Here is a 19,149-nt window from a genome sequence, read left to right as displayed (position 1 = left end):
TAATTTAAAAAGTTTGATCCAATTTATTTATTTGATTGATTATTAATTTTAAAATTTTTAAACTGAATCGATAAAAACATCAAATTAATTATATATATATATATATTAATATATTATAATATTATATATATTATTTTTAAATTAATATAAAATTTATATTTATATTATTAATTTTTATTTTATATTTTATAATTATTTTTTAATTTTTTAATTTTCAATTGGATATTTGACTAATTCGATTTTTTTTTTAGATTGGATCAATTCTCATCTATTTTTTTAAAAATATTTAATTCATTTAATTATTAATTATAACAAACTGAATCAATTGAATCCACTGATTGTTGACCCCTACTTGCAAGTTGGGGAGACCGCGCTGCCAGTCTTTTCTACTCTTCTCGTAGCTGACCAATCTGGAGCTTCTTCGAAGTAATGAGCTGAAATATATGGATACCAGTACTTGAAGTTTGAGTTTGCCAGGTTTGACTACAGAATTTATTCTGGAAAAGGAAAAACGTTTTGTTCGTCACATAGTTAAATGCAGTTGGCCAGGGACCGTTGGCAGCTAGAACTAATTAAAGGTAGTCAACGAACACGACCCAGGCCAGGAAATACACTCCCAGGACTTTCATCTTTCAAAGTGTCTTCTCAGTTCTTGACATTCTATCTTATGGCTAGCCAAAGCTGAAAGCCTGTATCATATTGGTTGAGTAGATATGCCTGTACCTTTCCATTTATCAATACAACCATGATGATAGAATACAAAACCCTGTCTATCGATCACGTGCAGGTGAAAAATGCATGAAATTATAACGTATTTTATTATATTCATCATTATTAATTATAATATAATAATATATTATGAGCTTTATGAGCTTTTTTGAGTGACTTTTATGAGCTTTCTCCCTCTCAGCTTGATGAAAGAACGTCACCTTAGTAGTCACTCAATGTCAAATTTGGTCATGGGCTTGACATTCTGTCAGCTTTGGTATTCTGATCTCACCGACAAGGATAAGCTGAGAGATTCAAACCAGGATTACACCCCTCAGCTGCAATCAGACTCTTGAGGATCAAAATTCAGCAACCAAATTGTTAACTCTGAGGGAAATAATGCGGCTTATACTCATGATGCTGTTACTTCTCAATATGATTCAGAGACATCTGTCATGAATGATAAAAGAATAACTCCGGTGGCTACTGGCAAGCTACACAGTGAAGTTCCTGTGCAGAATGATGTTAATTTGCCACTTGCAAATCTCCAAGAAGAGGTTCAGCCACTGGCCTCCTACCAGAACTCCTCTGAAAATGAAGCTGGTTTATACGATGATAGTGGCTATACATGTGATGCTTCAGTTTTCTCTGCCCTTGGTGAGCTCCGAATGCCCTATATGTTTTTTTATCTGTCATGATAATACCAAGTTTTACTTTTGGTATTCTTCTTTTGACTTTGGAGTGATATATTGAGCATGATGTTGCCTATGCATGCACATCCAAGGTATATTTTGGATAATTAAAAGTCTTCAGTGCTGCATAGCAGATTATTATTTCCGTTTTTCTTTGTGTTAGTACGTGAGAACTCATTCAATTGTTGACTAAATGGGAAATATGCTAGAGATCCAGAAATAAAGGGGAAAAATTGGAAAGAAAGACTTGATGCTAGGACTCAAACAAATAAAGATCCAGTAAATACCAATATCAGATACACAGATATGCATCAGAGATAGTAAAATGTTCTTTTGCTTAAGTGTAGAGATAACCTTCTAGTCTTCCTCATCCCTTCTGTTGTCATACTTTATATGTTACTCTGTTGTATATTCATCCTACCTGGTGGAAGTATGCTTAAAATTCTTAAATAGACACCCTGAATTTATTTGTATATATGTCGAATGTCAAGTGGCTTAATTACTTGACAGGCTGAAGAATATCTTTGCATGAATAATGCTTTGGATGCATTGTTATGATTTTCTACAATGGTATCTGTTAGAGGCTTTTTGGCTTTGATAATTATTAATTGTTTCATGATCATATCTAAGCCTACGGACTACTGAAATTTGTCATCTTTCTTATTTCAGAGAGTCTAGAGTCATGGTTGATGCCATTAAAGTTGCCACATTCTAGTGAGAACTTTGTTTATTCGCATAGGCAAATACTTAATAATCATTATAATGATGCTGTGAAGTGCCTACAGCTTGCACTTCACTCTACACCCCATTTGTTAGCAGCATTACTTCCTTTAGTGCAGGTATAATTATGTTTCCCTTACAATTTTTTTTTTTTTTTTGTATTTTGAACATCTTAAATGCTAAGCTGGAGCATCTTTTAATATTCTTATAGAGATTTAGATATACATTAGTCAAAACACAAAAAAGGGATCTATATCTATATAATAGTATGATACAGAATTTATTTACTTTTAAATGTTATTCTTTCTTACTGATTCAAACATTATTTTTTTTTCCTCTTTTTGTCTGTTTTATGCCAGTTGGTTCTGATTGGAGGTCAAGTGAATGAGGCCCTAAGCGAAGTCGAAAAGTTCTGTAACAATTCAAGAGTGCCCTTTCCATTTAGGTATCGACCTACCAAATAATTTTGTTCCCCCTTCCCTTTTTTTCCATGGTTGCCAAGAAGTGAATTCATATTGGAAAATATAATCCCAAAGGTACTTTATTTCATTTTGGCTTAACTCAGACAACTTGAGAATAACAGAAAAAGGAATATGAAGATAAGTGCTAGAGGACTCAACTAATGATTACAACTCTGGTATTTCTTGTGGCAGTTATGTCTGGTGATAATCTTTTGGGGAAAATATTATATCTGACTGTGTTAGTACTAGTTGTTCCAAGGGACATTATGGTACTGTTGCCTTTGCAGAGATTTTTGTGATAAGGCATATAGTTTTTGTTGACGTTACTTTCCCTTTTCTTCTGTCTTGACAAATATATCTTGTGCAGAAATCTCCCTTGGATGTATCCGAGGCTAAAGCTCCCTCTTTGCTTAGAAGTTTTCCTTTGGTAGAATGGGCTTGATGTTTTAATTATTTTCTACTCTCTCCCATGGAATCTTTACTTTCAGGAGCACTTTCTAAATATTATGGAGAAGATTTAATTATTCTTGCAGTATGCTAATTTTTTCAGCTGGTCCTCTTGTTGCCTTTACAAAACACTGATGTGTTGATCCTTTGCAGATTAAGGGCCAGTGTTTTAGAGTGTTTTTATTCTAATGATTCTGTCATGCTCTCTACATGTTTTGCGGAGACTTTGAAGAAGGATCCAACATGCTGCCACTCATTGGCAAGGCTTGTCAGCATGCATCAAAATGGTATATTATCAATTACCTTGCATAGATAGACCAGTACTCACTTCATTTTACAGTTATTTCAATGCAGTGATTCTATCACCTAGTTGTGACAAATAGCCACCACCGAGGTCCCCTCCCTCTTTTTGTCTGCTTTTGCAATATTTGAACTTGACTTTTGACAATCTCTCTCTCGTTCTCTCTCTTTCTCTCTTAATCATAGAAGTTTTTGCATATACAACTGTGATTTTGATATTCTTTTCAGGGGACTATAGTCTGGAATCCCTTGTGGAGATGATTGCTTTGCATTTGGAAGCTACCAATCCGGAGTCCAATACATGGAGGGAGTTTACTTCATGCTTCCTCAAACTATATCAGCATGAAGAGGATCGATTGTCAGTATGTCTCAATGGGAATGAAGATGAACAAATTCCAAAGCTCTCTGTTAACTACAATAAGATGCCAAAATTTTTTACTGAGAGAAAATCAAGAAAAGTTTGGAGGTCACGCTGCAAATGCTGGTTAAAACGTCACTTTGCCGAGAAGATGCTTGCATCAGAAATTGCTTCAGGTTTGTTACTGTTTCCTATTACGGGACTGTCTAATCCTTTCCCTCTGCACCGTTTTACTTAATTCCTTTACTATCTATCTCAGTTCTCACAGGAGTTAGACCCCCATGTTGGTTGAGCCTGCTTACATTATAGTTTATTGTCCTTTTGATTGCTAACATTTGCATGATTCTTTGTGCTTGCTAGTTTTGAAGAATGGTTATTTAACCTGAATAAATTTATTGTTTCAATCATCATCAAGCATCACCTAGTCATCTGCTATGTTGCATCTTTCGTATTTTAGCACACATCTGGCGAACTACTCCACATGCTTCATGATCCTTTTCTTGGCGAGATTGGTTAAATAAATTTTTGTTCTCCTTGTTTGGAACAGGGTTCTCGGAGCTTTTAACTTACAAAGCAGCTTGCGCATCCCATTTGTATGGTCAAAAGTTCGACTACGTTGTAAAGGTTTATTCTCATTTAGAGGAACAAAATGATAGGGGCATACTAAAATTCCTAAAAAGGCACACTGAGAATTCTATCAGATTAAATGCGAATATTCAAGAGAAATTAAATAAGATATAGTGTTCATGCAAGCATATCTTTCTTTCTGTTGTTCTTTATATCATTATTCATCTTTAATTTTGTGGATGAGGCAATTGAATCTCTCATTTTTGGCTAAAACACATCATATCTCTATGTTTTAGATCAACACAATACAATTGGAAGATAATAATTATGATAACATAAATGTAAAGCAATAAACAGTTTTCTACCTAGTAATTTTGGTGACATTTATCGCTAAGGGTAAAACAATGCAAGATTATTTTATTAAGCTAACAGAAACTGTTAAATCTTTTTATCTTTATTAGACTAATGCCAGCGGCAGAGTAGAATGTAAGATGTTCTCATAATTAGCCTTGTAGTCTATGTTTTGCAATGTTTGTCCTAATTGAATTCTCAGATAAGAAACCAATATTCGGAGACAAACTACATTCAAAATACAGAAATTTTCTTCAGGAATCTTTCTACAAGATCTGTCTTCTGAATTTAACATGAGAAATAGAACAACCAATCCTTTCATATCGCACACATGGATGTAGAAATGTAATGTACAAACTGCATGATGAGCAAACATTTGCTAAGACAATGACAGAGTAAGACCTATAGCTAAATATTTCTCTATCGACCATCCAAAATTGAGATGGTAACATCATTATTTGACAATTTAATATTGCTTGAAGAAGAATCTGTTTCTAGTGACTTATTGTCCATCAGGAAACTGGGTTCCTTGGGTTCTACCAGGGCAGTCTCACTACCCAGCATAAGAACCACGGATGACATGCTGGGTCTATCATCAGGACGTTGTTGCACACATAAGAGAGCAATGTGGATGCACCTCACCACTTCCGACAGAGAGCATGACTCTTGTAAAAACGAATCAATCAGTTCTAATGGCTTTTCTTTCTTCCACAGTGCCCAAGCCTAAGACAAAATTATAAGCTGTTGGTCATTCTCCTACTCAAAGAACATCAACATTTAACAAGTAAGTTTCATGCTTACATGTTCTCCTTCTCAAAGAACATCAACATTTAACAAGTAAGTTTCATGCTTACATGTCCAATCAGGTTGAGGTCATGGCTTGGATTGTAAAACCCTTTATTTTTCTTGCCACTTATAATCTCCAGCACCACTATCCCGAAGCTAAAAACGTCTGATTTTACTGAGAATTGCCCATCGATAGCGTATTCAGGTGCCATATAACCACTGTAGAAAATCGGCAGAAGAAAGCAACATTAGTGACGATTACAGTTAAATTCATGAATGTGCAGTTAACCACTTACTAAGTTCCAACAACTCTATTTGTATTCCCCTCTGTCTGGTCTCCTCCAAAAGTTTTAGCCAAGCCGAAGTCTGAAATTTTTGGATTCATCTCACTATCAAGAAGAATATTACTAGTTTTAAGATCTCTGTGTATGATCCTCAATCTGGAATCTTGATGCAGATAGACAAGCCCCCGAGCAACTCCATTGATAATATGAAAACGCTTTGGCCAATCTAGTAGCTCATGTCTTCCTCTGTCTGACATGCATGTATTATATTGAAATTCAGTCTCCATTTGTTATATATATGCACTAGCCTACAGAAATTTTTCAAGTTTTTTGAGGGATCCATTACCGAAAATGAAGAAATTCAGACTTTTGTTCGGCATAAATTCATACACCAGCATTTTCTCCTCTCCTTGGATGCAGCATCCAAGAAGCTTTACAAGATTCCGATGTTGAAGTTTGGCGATCAGTGCTACTTCATTTTTGAACTCATCTGATCCTTGTCTTGAGCGTATTGAGAGCCTCTTCACAGCAATTTGTTGTCCATCTTCCATAGTACCCTGAAAATAATCTACTATATATAAGAATGTTCTTGTCTAATATTCATTTTATGTAGAACAGTGCAAATTTACCTTGTAAACAGGCCCAAAACCACCTTCTCCCAGCTTGTTGTCAAATGAGAAGCCATTGGTGGCTTTAGCTAACACAGCTAGGTCGAATAATTCAAGTTCTATATCTTCCTTTTGCCCTGCATTGCTCCTGCTATTTACACCATGATTTTCATTTTCCCCTGAAACAGTCGCCAAACGTGCTAACATTAGCCATAGGATGTTGGGTTATGACTACTTTGTTGGTTTTGGTCCAACATATTTCTGAACAAAACCTCAAAATTCCTCTCACGGCCATCAAATGATTGGGTTTGAGTTCTTTTGGATCTTTTCTCAAAAGAACCAGGGGAAGTTTCTAGCGGTCTCTACATTTCTGAAGTTTCTCTAAAGCATTGTTGAATAATGATTTCTGAAGGCAGATGGCTTTACCTTGCATTCTTGTACGGCTCCTGTGAAAGTAATAGCAGACAAGAAGCACACCAACAACTAAGAAAATGACAATTGGAGGTATGACTGCTAGCTTCATTTTAACCTGACCTTTTGGCTCTTCATGGACAAGGACAATTCAATAAATCCAAGAAAGAAAAAGAAAGAAGTTAGTTAAATTAGAGCTGAGAATTGATGCACAAATGCGGCAGCGTTAAATGGTTTAATACTTGGTAATATAACTTCAAGGAAATACTTGATACTTATCACAATCAAAAGTAATTAGCTCATATACCTGCTTCAGAAGTAGACATTCGAATGTATAGTTCTTGCCCGCCATCTTGAAACTGTTTGATATCAATCAGATCTCCAAACCAAATGGCACAACCACTTCCTTTTCCTCTTATATCTGTGTTTGTGTAGGCCATACAAGAACAGTTCTGTAAACATTGAGCCCTGCATTCTTTGAGACCTATGCTTTTGTCTACCCAAGAATGTTCTGTATCTGGCAGTTTCAATCGACCAAATTTGATAAATGCATCTCCCTTCTGGCAGTCTAATGGCTTATTGCGCACACATCCTTGAGACCAGTTGATGGAGTCCCAATACCGTGAAGCTTTAGGCTTGAATCCTTTCAAACATTGACAGGGTAGCGCTTCAGCACTGTCACAAATCCCATATGCACCACAGAGTCCAAAGTTGTCACAGAAATCCGTCGGTGGATAAGTAGAAAGCATCCAACTTCTACTTCCTTCAATCCAAGAGTAGCCCTGGCCCTGATAGATGGTTTGGTTCAAAACATACCTCATGATAGCTGATTGATTGCCGAGGTAAAATCTGTAGTACACCTCGTCATTATTCCATACAAATTCGAACTGAAAACCAGGACTAGGCTTTAACAAGGGTGTACCACTGTATCCGAGGCCATTCCAGGGGCCTGTCCGAATGAATTTCTTTGTACCCTTCCATCCAACAACATCAGGGTAATTATTTAGCTCGACGCCAGCGGTGAAGTCTCCAGGAGATGGATCATCAGAGCTCTTCCATGCTGTCAAACGGCGATCAAGACCAGTTCTCAAGTCCCATCCCAACTTCATCCCTGGTAGAACAGTATCAGTTGGATAGTCAAAGCTTTGCCACGAAAGAGTTCTTTCTGAATTACCATCATCACTTTCATCTCTTACGACAAGATTTCCAGAATCCAAGAGCTGTACTACTGGCTTTCGAGCTATCTTTGTTGAGTTTGTTGACCAAACAACACCGTTGCTTCGACTGAACAGCATAAGATTGCCTTTTCTGTTGAACAACAGCATACCATACGAGTCATTAATTGGGTTGCGCCTGTTTGCAACCCAAACAACAGTTCGTACAGGGATTTTCTTGTACCATATTCCCAAGTAACGATTCATGGAGCTTCCAGGGCTGAAGAAACCCAGTTCAAAGGTTCCATCTCTGGAAACCAAGGTCCTGCCATCACTTAAAGACTCTGAGGAGGTAAAGTAATCGATTCCAACAGAGAATCTAGAGAAGAAACTAAGCAAGATGATTTTGATCGAAATGAAAGATAAAATGTCCATCTCTTCCCAAGCTTTCACAACTCACTGCTAGAGTTTTTCATATTGAAGCATTATAAAAGAAAAGAATCTCAAAGCTCATAACAGTTCACTTGCATGGAGGTGCATGCAAGTAGGGTGTGAGCAAAATTGTACCGGATCAACCGAATCGATTTAAATGTGATTTAAGTACAACTATTCGATCTAATTGGTTTATTAAATTTATTAATTTAAAAAGTTTGATCCAATTGATTTATTTGATTGGTTCGTAATTATAAAATTTTTAAACCGAATCAGTCAAAACATCAAACTAATTATATATATTATTTTTAAATTTATATAAAATGTATATTTTTATTATTAATTTTTATTTTATATCTTATAATTTTTTTAAAATTTATTGATTTCCAATTCGATATTTAACTAATTCGATTTTCTTTTATATTTGATCAATTCTTATAAAATTTTTAAAAATATTTAATTTATTTAATCATTAGTTTTAATTGACTGAATCAATCGAATCGACTAATTGTTCACTGCTACTTGCCAGTTGGGGAGACCACGTTGACTGTGTTTTCTACTCTTCTTGTAGCTGATCAATCAGGAGCTCCTTCGAAGTAATGAGCTGAAATATATGGATACCAGTACTTGAAGTTTGAGTTTGCCAGGTTTGACGACAGAATTTATTCCGGAAAGGGAAAAACATTTTGTTAGTCAAATAGTTAAATGCAGTTGGCCAGGGACCGTTGGCAGCTAGAAACTAATGAAAGGTAGTCAACGAACACGACCCAGGCCAGGAAATACACTCCCAGGACTTTCATCTTTCAAAGTGTCTTCTCAGTTTTTGACATTCTATCTTATGGCTAGCCATAGCTGAAAGCTTGTATCATATTGGCTGAGTGGATATGCCTATACCTTTCCATTTATTAACACAACCACAAATATAAAGAACAAAAAAACCTGACTATCTATTTTGTCCACAATCACGTGGAATTGAAAAATACATGAAATTATATTATTATATTATTTTATAATATTAATATATCACATCATTATTAATTATAATATGTTAATATATCAAATTAATACAATATGACATAAAATTACATGTCAGGTTTTGATTAATGACAATTATTTGTATCAATTGAGTTGATGGATGTGAGAGTGAAAAATATCGTATGATTATATTGTCATGTTATTGTATCATATTAATATGTCATGTTATCCGAATATTTGAATCATTAATTGATATATGATTTCTTACTTAAAAAGTAAGATTCGAATCTTATTTCTCTAATTTCAAAATATATATAATATGTTAATATATCACTTCAATACTACGTGATAAAAATGATAAATAACGTTTAATTATTTAACCGTTAATGATAAAATTTTATTTAATCTAAAAAAATATAAAAACTTATTCAACGTGATAACAAATTAAAAATTTATTTAAATTTTTTTAAATAATTTAAAAATTCTTTTAATTATTGTGCTTGCTATTTATTATTATTCTATTAAGTTGGCTGCTCTAAAAAAAATTCCAAAAACCCACATTTCCGTTAAATTGGCCCACTAATTTTATTGGGCCGGATCACCAAATTCATTACCCGACTCGACCCAATCCTTATCCCCTCCGGAATCTAACCCCGCATTTCACTTTATTTTTGCCAATGTCGAAATCTCTCTCTCCCTCTCTAATGCCACCGATCTCTGCCATTTGATAAAAATTTCCTCGAAAAATCCAATTTTTTAAATAAATCCGATAAAAAGATTCCGACCCGGTGACCCGAAATGGCGGCATATAGAGCGGATGACGACTATGATTATTTGTTCAAGGTGGTGCTGATCGGGGATTCGGGTGTGAGGAAATCGAACTTGTTGTCGAGATTTACGAGGAACGAGTTTAGCCTTGAATCTAAATCCACAATCGGAGTCGAATTCGCCACCCGAAGCATTCGGGTCGACGATAAGATCGTTAAGGCCCAGATTTGGGACACCGCTGGACAAGAAAGGTACATTTTTTAAACTCACTTTCTTGTTTTAAATGTTCACTCTTATTTCTCATTTGTTTTGTTTTGTTCTTTTTTTTTAGTTTTAAGGGGTTTTGTAATTTTGAGAGATTTGAGGAAAAGGAGGTGTATTGGTTTGGTGAAATGGGTACTTGGAATCTTGGTTTTTTCTTTTTAGGTTGTTTGGTTGCTGGGATAATGTGGGAATGAGTTGCGATCAGATTTTTTTTTTCTTTTTAATGTTAAAGCATGTGGACTTGGATTTTGGTTATTTGGCGAAAAGAAAGCGTTTTTTTGGATTGGTCCGTTGTTTTAAGAATACGTGAAAGACAATTTTCTTGATTAGCATGTTGCAAATTCGATTTGGTTTAGAAATTAGCATGTGTCATGTTTATGAATAGATTATATATAAATCAACAGTTGGTTTACTCATGGATGAGCCATACAGAAAACGTAGTGTGTCTAATTTATTTAATGTCTGTTCCATTAATGAAAACATAGAGTGCACCTACTACTCTTAAAAGTCCAAGTTGAATCATTGAGCCGTATCTGTTACCATCTCTAGAATATCCCTTGTAGATTCTATCACTTGTCTGTCTAATCTATGAAACATTGTATTATTTGTTGTTGGGTTAAGAAGAATTTGTCTGTTATTTTCAGCTTTGATTGTTGTATTAATTCTACTAAGGTAACCTTGTTTTAGTCTTAAAGTACTATTATATGATATTTTGAAATTTAGGACATTGTTGTAGTTTTTGTTTCAGTTCTGATGAATGTCGTATTATTTGTAAATTTTGATGCTTGAACTTATGTGAAAAGCATCTTTACATGCCTTTAGAAGTCATGTCTTCTGTTCTGTCTTCAACTCTGCTTGCCATGCATGAGGCAGGAAAACTGTTGTGTGCACAATAGAACTTTCTCGTTGCACAGATAATTTTCTCAGTGATGTTTCTCTGGGTAAAAGATACCAGAGTGAGCTTTCACAATGTCATATATTTTATTAATTGTATTAATGTGTTCTATAAGCTTTTTGAGAGTTGATTTCTTGTCATATTCCTTACGAAGATACCGAGCAATTACAAGTGCGTACTACCGAGGAGCTGTTGGTGCATTGCTCGTCTATGATGTTACTCGACATGTCACATTTGAGAATGTTGAGAGATGGTTGAAAGAGCTACGAGATCACACGGACTCCAATATTGTCATTATGCTTGTTGGCAACAAGGCAGACCTGCGACACTTTTAGTTATGTCAGCAGCATTACTTCCTTTAGTGCAGGTATAATTATGTTTCCCTTACAATTTTTTTTTTGTATTTTGAACATCTTAAATGGTAAGCTGGAGCATCTTTTAATATTCTTATAGAGATTTAGATATACATTAGTCAAAACACAAAAAGGGATCTATATGTATATAATAGTATGGTACAGAATTTAATTACTTTTAAAGTTATTCTTTCTTACTGATTCAAACACTATTTTTTTTTCTCTTTTGGTCTGTTTTATGCCAGTTGTTGCTGATTGGAGGTCAAGTGAATGAGGCCCTAAGTGAAGTCGAAACGTTCTGTAACAATTCAAGAGTGCCCTTTCCATTTAGGTATCGACCTACCAAATAATTTTGTTCCCCCCTCCCTTTTTTTCCATGGTTGCTAAGAAGTGAATTCATATTGGAAAATATAATCCCAAAGGTACTTTATTTCATTTTGGCTTAACTCAGATAACTTGAGAATAACAGAAAAAGGAATATGAAGATAAGTGCTAGAGGACTCAACTAATGATTACAACTCTGGTATTTCTTGTGGCAGTTATGTCTGGCGATAATCTTTTGGGGAAAATATTATATCTGAATGTGTTAGTACTAGTTGTTCCAAGGGACATTATGGTACTGTTGCCTTTGCAGAGATTTTTGTGATAAGGCAGATAGTTTTTGTTGACATTACTTTCCTTTTTCTTCTGTCTTGACAAATATATCTTGTGCAGAAATCTCCCTTGGGTGTATCCGAGGCTAAAGCTCCCTCTTCGCTCAGAAGTTTTCCTTTAGTAGAATTGGCTTGATATTTTAATTATTTTCTACTCTCTCCCATGGAATCTTTACTTTCAGGAGCACTTTAAAAATATTATGGAGAAGATTTAATTATTCTTGCAGTATGCTAATATTTCCAGTTGGTCCATTTGTTGCCTTTACAAAACATTGATGTGTTGATCTTTTGCAGATTAAGGGCCAGTGTTTTAGAGTGTTTTTATTCTAATGATTCTGTCATGCTCTCTACATGTTTTGAGAAGACTTTGAAGAAGGATCCAACATGCTGCCACTCATTGGCAAGGCTTGTCAGCATGCATCAAAATGGTATATTATCAATTATCTTGCCAGATAGACCAGTACCCACTTCATTTGACAGTTGTTTCAATGCAGTGATTCCATCACCTAGTTGTGACACATAGTCACCACCGAGGTCCCCTCCCTCTTTTTGTCTGCTTTTGCAATATTTGAACTTGGGTTTTGACAATCTCTCTCTCTCTCTCTCTCTCTCTCTCTGTCTTTCTCTCTTAATCATAGAAGTTTTTGCATATATAACTGTGATTTTTTTTTTTTTGCTCAATCAGGGAATATATTCAATTAATCATCTCAAAAGGGAGAACCTGGAAGAATCCAAGAAATACAAAAGGACCAGAGTTTGTCCGTTTGAACAGAACATAAGACACCTTGACATCATGTACAAATGCAAACTAGCAGTACAGACCTTGACAATCCGACCTAAAGACACAAATTGAAGGATAGCAGCTCCAAACAATCAGTTCAGATAACCCATGATGTTAAAAATCAGAACAATAATCATGAACACAAACACAGTTCAACCTAAAACCTCTATGACATTAAGTGAGGAAGAAGGAAAAAACAAAAAATCCAAACCAGCTTCATGTGAGGAGAAGGACAAGCCATAAAAACAGCAGAAGAAAACAGAGACAAACTACCAACAGGCAGAGAACATAGACTTTTTATCAACTCCATATTTTGCAAGAGAATCAGCAAAGGAGTTTCCTTCTCTAAGAGTGTGCTGGAAAGAAACTTCTTTGAGCTGCAAAATAAGAGAATCAATGTCATTAAAAAGCATCCATTTATCCCAAGGTCTCTTGCTGGGATGGAGAATCCAGGAAAGGGCAATTTTAGAATCAGACTCAATGAGAAGCTTGTTTGTGGTTGCATAAGGGGAAAAAGAAAAGAGGTGGAGAGCATGCTTGGTTGCCTTGATTTCGGCAAAATTAGAATCCCAAACTCCAAGAGGACCAAAGAACACCCCAACAAGAAATCCCTCTGAGTTTCAAAGAGCCCCTCCACATCCTGCAGGCCTTGGTTTTCCTCTGGCGGAACCGTCAACATTAAATTTCAAAGTCTCCTCTGGCGGAGGGCACCAATGAATGTTAAGGCGACTGTGGAGAGGGGTGCGAAGAACCCCTACTTCCCATGGTTCAGTCCACCATCCAATTTCATCCACCGATTCCATACCGTCACATGGCCGTAACCAGAAGGCAGATCTCATACGAATAAGGAAGAAAATTTCCTTACTATCCCAAACTTTTCTGATAAATACAGATTCATTCCTAGCCAACCAAAGAGACCATAAAGTTGCCCCACACACAACCATCCAATGTTTCAAGGCAGAGTTCCAATGATAGCATTGCGACCAGCTTTGAATGTGTGAGGCTAGGGACCAAGGGACAGCCCATGAGAGATTCCACCATTGGAGAATATGGCACCAAACAGTCCAATTAAAGGAATAACTGTGATTTTGATATTCTTTTCAAGGGACTTTAGTCTGGAATCCCTTGTGGAGATGTTTGCTTTGCTTTTGGAAGCTACCAATCCAGAGTCCAATACATGGAGGGAGTTGGCTTCATGCTTCCTCAAACTATATCAACATGAAGAGGATCGATTGTCAGTATGTCTCAATGGGAATGAAGGTGAACAAATTCCAAAGCTCTCTGTTAACTACAATAAGATGCCAAAATTTTTTGCTGAGGGAAAATCAAGAAAAGTTTGGAGGTTACGCTGCAAATGCTGGTTAAAACGTCACTCTGCCAAGAAGATGCTTGCATCAGAAATTGCTTCAGGTTTGTTACTGTTTCCTATTACGGAACTTTCTAATCCTTTCCCTCTGCATCGTTTTACTTAATTCCTCTACTATCTATCTCAGGTCTCATAGGAGTTAGACCCCCATGTTGGTTGAGCCTGCTTATATTATAGTTTATTGTCCTTTTGATTGCTAACATTTGCATGATTTTTTGGCTTGCTAGTTTTGAAGAATGGTTATTTAACCTGAATAAATTTATTGTTCCAATCATCATCAAGCATCACCTAGTCATCTGCTATGTTGCATCTTTCGTATTTTAGGACACATCTAGTGAACTACTCCACATGCTTCATGATCTTTTTCTTGGCGAGATTGGTTAAATAAATTTCCGTTCTCCTTGTTTGGAACAGGGTTCTCGGAGCTTTTAACTTACAAAGCAGCTTGCGCATCCCATTTGTATGGTCAGGAGTTCGACTACGTTGTAAAGGTTTATTCTCATTTAGTGGAACAAAATGATAGGGAACTACTAAAATTCCTAAAAAGGCACATTGAGAATTCTATCAGATTAAATGTGAATATCCAAGAGAAATTAAATAAGATATAGTTTTCATGCAAGCATATCTTTCTTTCTGTTGTTCTTTATATCATTATTCATCTTTAATTTTATGGATGAGGCAATTGAATCTCTCATTTTTGGCTAAAACACATCATATCTCTATGCTTTAGATCAACACAATACAATTGGAAGATAATAATTATGATAACATAAATGTAAAGCAATAAATAGTTTTCTACCTAGAAATTTTGGTGACATTTATCACTAAGCGTAAAACAATGCAAGATTATTTTATTAAGCTAACAGAAACTGTTAAATCTTTTTATCTTTATTAGACTAATGTCAGCGGCAGGGTAGATTGTAAGATGTTCTCATAATTAGCCCTGTAGCCTATGTTTTGTAATGTTTGTCCTAATTGAATTCTCAGATAAGAAGCTAATATTCTGAGACACTATATTCAAAATATAGAAATTTTCTTCAGGAATCTTTTTACAAGATCTGTCTTCTGAATTTAACATGAGAAACAGAACAACCAATCCTTACATATCGCACACATGGATGTCGAAATGCAATGTACAAATTCCATGATGAGCAAACATTTGCTAAGACAATGACAAAGTAAGACATATAGCTAAATATTTCTCTATCGACCATCCAAAATTGAGATAGTAACATCATTATTTGACAATTTAATATTGCTTGAAGAAGAATCTGTTTCTAGTGACTTATTGTCCATCAGGAAACTGGGTTCCTTGGGTTCTACCAGGGTAGTCTCACTACCCAGCATAAGAACCACAGATGACATGCTAGGTCTATCATCAGGATGTTGTTGCACACATAAGAGAGCAATGTGGATGCACCTCACCACTTCCGACAGAGAGCATGGCTCTTGGAAAAACGAATCAATCAGTTCTAATGGCTTTTCTTTCTTCCACAGTGCCCAAGCCTAAGACAAAATTATAAGCTGTTGGTCATTCTCCTTCTCAAAGTACATCAACATTTAACAAGTAAGTTTCATGCTTACATGTCCAATCAGGTTGAGGTCATGGCTTGGATTGTAAAACCCTTTATTTTTCTTGCCACTTATAATCTCCAGCACCACTATCCCGAAGCTGAAAACGTCTGATTTTATTGAGAATTGCCCAGCGATAGCGTATTCTGGTGCCATATAACCACTGTAGAAAATCAGCAGAAGAAAGCAACATTAGTGATGATTACAGTTAAATTCATGAATGTGTTGTTAACCACTTACTAAGTTCCAACCACTCTATTTGTATTCCCCTCTGTCTGGTCTCCTCCAAAAGTTTTAGCCAAGCCGAAGTCTGAAATTTTTGGATTCATCTCACTATCAAGAAGAATATTACTGGTTTTAAGATCTCTGTGTATGATCCTCAATCTGGAATCTTGATGCAGATAGACAAGCCCCCGAGCAACTCCATTGATAATATGAAAACGCTTTGGCCAGTCTAGTAGCTCATGCCTTGCTCTGTCTGACATGCATGTATTATATTGAAATTCAGTCTCCATTTGTTATATATATGCACTAGCCTACAGAAAATTTTCAGGTTTTTTGAGGGATCCATTACCGAAAATGAAGAAATTCAGACTTTTGTTCGGCATAAATTCATACACCAGCATTTTCTCCTCCCCTTGGATGCAGCATCCAAGAAGCTTTACAAGATTCCGATGTTGAAGTTTGGCGATCAGTGCTACTTCATTTTTGAACTCATCTGATCCTTGTCTTGAGCGGATTGAGAGCCTCTTCACAGCAATTTGTTGTCCATCTTCCATAGTACCCTGAAAATAATGTACTATATAAGAATGTTTTTGTCTACTATTCATTTTAAGCAGAACAGTGCAAATTTACCTTGTAAACAGGCCCAAAACCACCTTCTCCCAGCTTGTTGTCAGATGAGAAGCCATTGGTGGCTTTAGCTAACACAGCTAGGTCGAATAATTCAAGTTCTATATCTTCCTTTTGCCCTGCATTGCTCCTGTTATTTACACCATGATTTTCATTTTCCCCTGAAACAGTTGCCAAACGTGCTAACATTAGCCATAGAATGTTGGGTTATGACTACTTTGTTGGTTTTGGTCCAACATATTTCTGAACAAAACCTCAAAATTCCTCTCACAGCCATCAAATGATTGTGTTTGAGTTCTTTTGGATCTTTTCTCAAAAGAATCAGGGGAAGTTTCTAGCACTCTTTACATTTCTGAAGTTTCTCTAAAGCATTGTTGAAATAAGATTTCTGAAGGCAGATGGCTTTACCTTGCATTCTTGTACGGCTTCTGTGAAAGTAATAGCTGACTAAAAGCACACCAACAACTAAGAAAATGACGGTTGGAGGTATGACAGCTAGCTTCATTTTAATCTCACCTTTTGGCTCTTCATGGACGAGGACAATTCAATAAATCCAACAATGAAATAGAAAGAAGTTAGTTAAATTAGAGCTGAGAATTGATGCACAAATGCGGCAGCGTTAACTGGTTTAATATTTGGGAATATAACTTCAGGGAAATACTTGATAGTTATCACAATCAAAAGTAATTGGCTCATATACCTGCTTCAGAAGTAGACATTCGAATGTATAGTTCTTGCCCACCATCTTGAAACTGTTTGATATCAATCAGATCTCCAAACCAAATGGCACAACCACTTCCTTGTCCTCTTATATCTGTGTTTGTGTAGGCCATACAAGAACAGTTCTGTAAACATTTAGCCCTGCATTCTTTGAGACCTATGCTTTTGTCTACCCAAGAATGTTCTGTATCTGGCAGTTTCAATCGACCAAATTTGATAAATGCATCTCCCTTCTGGCAGTCTAATGGCTTATTGCGCACACATCCTTGAAGCCAGTTGGAGTCCCAATACCGTGAAGCTTTAGGCTTGAATCCTTTCAAACATTGACAAGGTAGCGGTTCAGTTCTGTCACAAACCCCATATACACCACAGAGTCCAAAGTTGTCACAGACATCCGCCGGTGGATAAGTAGAAAGCATCCAACTTCTACTTCCTTCAATCCAAGAGTAGCCCTGGCCCTGATAGATGGTTTGGTTCAAAACATACCTCATGATAGCTGATTGATTGCCGAGGTAAAATGTGGAGTACACCTCGTCATTATTCCATACAAATTCGAACTGAAAACCAGGACTAGGCTTTAACAAGGGTGTACCACTGTATCCGAGGCCATTCCAGGGGCCTGTCCGAATGTATTTCTTTGTACCCTTCCATGAAACAACATCAGGGTACTTATATAGCTCGACGCCAACAGTGAAGTCTCCAGGAGATGGATCATCAGAGCTCTTCCATGCTGTCAAACGGCGATCAAGACCAGTTCTCAAGTCCCATCCCAACTTCATCCCTGGTAGAATAGTATCAGTTGGATAGTCAAAGCTTTGCCACGAAAGAGTTCTTTCTGAATTACCATCACCACTTTCATCTCTTATGACAAGATTTCCAGAATCCAAGAGCTGTACTATTGGCTTTCGAGCTATCTTTGTTGAGTTTGTGGACCAAACAACACCGTTGCTTCGACTGAACAGCATAAGATTGCCTTTGCTGTTGAACAACAGCATACCATATGAGTCATTGATTGGGTTGCGCCGGTTTGCAACCCAAACAACAGTTCGGACAGGGATTTTCTTGTACCATATTCCCAAGTAACGATTCATGGAGCTTCCAGGTCTGAAGAAACCCAGTTCAAAGGTTCCATCTCTGGAAACCAAGGTCCTGCCATCACTTAAAGACTCTGAGGAGGTAAAGCTATCGATTCCAACAGAGAATCTGGTGAAGAAACTGAGCAACGTAATTTTGATCGAAATGAAAGATAAAATGTCCATCGCTTCGCAAGCTTTCACAACTCACTGCTAGAGCTTTTCACATTGAAGCATTATAAAAGAAAAGAATCTCAAAGCTCATAACAGTTCACTTGCATGGAGGTGCATGCAAGTAGGGTGTGAGCAAAATTGTACTGGATCAAGAGAATTGATTCAAATGTGATTTAAATAAAACTATTCGGTCTAATTAGTTCATTAAATTTATTAATTTAAAAAGTTTGATCCAATTTATTTATTTGATTGATTATTAATTTTAAAATTTTTAAACTGAATCGATAAAAACATCAAATTAATTATATATATATATATTAATATATTATAATATTATATATATATTTTTTAAATTTATATAAAATTTATATTTTTATTATTAATTTTTATTTTATATTTTATAATTATTTTTAAATTTATTAAT

At 35.9% G+C, this 19,149-nt stretch overlaps 4 protein-coding genes across 6 annotated transcripts; 2 read left to right on the top strand and 2 right to left on the bottom strand.

Annotated features, from left to right (window-relative positions):
* The first annotated feature begins 649 nt into the window (after window positions 1-649).
* Window positions 650-4,438, top strand: LOC108662738 (uncharacterized). The gene is made up of 7 exons (XM_088808131.1): window positions 650-787; window positions 911-1,365; window positions 2,070-2,239; window positions 2,480-2,565; window positions 3,182-3,315; window positions 3,557-3,862; window positions 4,234-4,438. The coding sequence occupies exons 2-7, from the start codon at window positions 1,164-1,166 to the stop codon at window positions 4,425-4,427; spliced, it is 1,092 nt and encodes a 363-aa protein (XP_088664257.1). The 5' UTR covers window positions 650-787; window positions 911-1,163; the 3' UTR covers window positions 4,428-4,438.
* A 397-nt stretch (window positions 4,439-4,835) lies between these two features.
* LOC148761570 (G-type lectin S-receptor-like serine/threonine-protein kinase At4g27290) lies at window positions 4,836-8,427 on the bottom strand. Its single transcript, XM_088808128.1, has 7 exons — window positions 7,001-8,427; window positions 6,709-6,825; window positions 6,304-6,461; window positions 6,021-6,231; window positions 5,687-5,924; window positions 5,459-5,609; window positions 4,836-5,327 (listed from the first exon to the last, which is right to left on the bottom strand). The coding sequence occupies exons 1-7, from the start codon at window positions 8,280-8,282 to the stop codon at window positions 5,025-5,027; spliced, it is 2,460 nt and encodes an 819-aa protein (XP_088664254.1). The 5' UTR covers window positions 8,283-8,427; the 3' UTR covers window positions 4,836-5,024.
* Window positions 8,428-9,912: 1,485 nt separating this feature from the next.
* Window positions 9,913-14,958, top strand: LOC18594110 (ras-related protein RABA1f-like). 3 transcript variants are annotated; one of them, XM_088808134.1, is made up of 6 exons: window positions 9,913-10,273; window positions 11,336-11,548; window positions 11,780-11,865; window positions 12,552-12,615; window positions 12,873-14,378; window positions 14,749-14,958. In XM_088808134.1, exons 1-2 carry the CDS (start codon window positions 10,053-10,055, stop codon window positions 11,514-11,516), a joined length of 402 nt encoding a protein of 133 aa, XP_088664260.1. In that variant the 5' UTR covers window positions 9,913-10,052; the 3' UTR covers window positions 11,517-11,548; window positions 11,780-11,865; window positions 12,552-12,615; window positions 12,873-14,378; window positions 14,749-14,958. The 3 variants fall into 3 exon arrangements, with proteins under 3 accessions (XP_088664260.1, XP_088664259.1, XP_088664258.1); XM_088808133.1 differs by having other exon boundaries at window positions 12,482-12,615; XM_088808132.1 differs by having other exon boundaries at window positions 11,780-12,615.
* Window positions 14,959-15,348: 390 nt separating this feature from the next.
* On the bottom strand, window positions 15,349-18,896 carry LOC18594108 (G-type lectin S-receptor-like serine/threonine-protein kinase At4g27290). Its single transcript, XM_018124639.2, has 7 exons — window positions 17,459-18,896; window positions 17,167-17,283; window positions 16,762-16,919; window positions 16,481-16,691; window positions 16,147-16,384; window positions 15,919-16,069; window positions 15,349-15,840 (listed from the first exon to the last, which is right to left on the bottom strand). Exons 1-7 carry the CDS (start codon window positions 18,735-18,737, stop codon window positions 15,538-15,540), a joined length of 2,457 nt encoding a protein of 818 aa, XP_017980128.2. The 5' UTR covers window positions 18,738-18,896; the 3' UTR covers window positions 15,349-15,537.
* Window positions 18,897-19,149: the final 253 nt, after the last annotated feature.

This window comes from Theobroma cacao, chromosome 7 (genome assembly GCF_053813885.1).
Source record: "Theobroma cacao isolate CCN51 chromosome 7, ASM5381388v1, whole genome shotgun sequence".
Taxonomy (NCBI): Eukaryota; Viridiplantae; Streptophyta; class Magnoliopsida; order Malvales; family Malvaceae; genus Theobroma; species Theobroma cacao.
The sequence above is the reverse complement of the archived record's forward strand: the minus strand, read 5'-3'. Positions and strand labels throughout refer to the sequence as shown.

What these genes read in the sequence shown, in the direction of transcription:
- LOC108662738 (XM_088808131.1), top strand. Translation starts at nt 1,164, where the DNA reads ATGAATGATAAAAGAATAACTCCGGTGGCTACTGGCAAGCTACACAGT. An exon ending in AGAGTGCCCTTTCCATTTAG is followed by an intron (nt 2,566 to 3,181) that starts GTATCGACCTAC and finishes GATCCTTTGCAG; the next exon opens with ATTAAGGGCCAGTGTTTTAG. An exon ending in TGTCAGCATGCATCAAAATG is followed by an intron (nt 3,316 to 3,556) that starts GTATATTATCAA and finishes TATTCTTTTCAG; the next exon opens with GGGACTATAGTCTGGAATCC.
- LOC18594110 (XM_088808134.1), top strand. Translation starts at nt 10,053, where the DNA reads ATGGCGGCATATAGAGCGGATGACGACTATGATTATTTGTTCAAGGTG. An exon ending in GACACCGCTGGACAAGAAAG is followed by an intron (nt 10,274 to 11,335) that starts GTACATTTTTTA and finishes TTCCTTACGAAG; the next exon opens with ATACCGAGCAATTACAAGTG.
- LOC18594108 (XM_018124639.2), bottom strand. Translation starts at nt 18,737, where the DNA reads ATGGACATTTTATCTTTCATTTCGATCAAAATTACGTTGCTCAGTTTC. An exon ending in AAGCCGTACAAGAATGCAAG is followed by an intron (nt 16,920 to 17,166) that starts GTAAAGCCATCT and finishes CAACTGTTTCAG; the next exon opens with GGGAAAATGAAAATCATGGT. An exon ending in AATAGAGTGGTTGGAACTTA is followed by an intron (nt 16,070 to 16,146) that starts GTAAGTGGTTAA and finishes GATTTTCTACAG; the next exon opens with TGGTTATATGGCACCAGAAT.
- LOC148761570 (XM_088808128.1), bottom strand. Translation starts at nt 8,282, where the DNA reads ATGGACATTTTATCTTTCATTTCGATCAAAATCATCTTGCTTAGTTTC. An exon ending in GAGCCGTACAAGAATGCAAG is followed by an intron (nt 6,462 to 6,708) that starts GTAAAGCCATCT and finishes CGACTGTTTCAG; the next exon opens with GGGAAAATGAAAATCATGGT. An exon ending in ACCTCAACCTGATTGGACAT is followed by an intron (nt 5,328 to 5,458) that starts GTAAGCATGAAA and finishes ATTTTGTCTTAG; the next exon opens with GCTTGGGCACTGTGGAAGAA.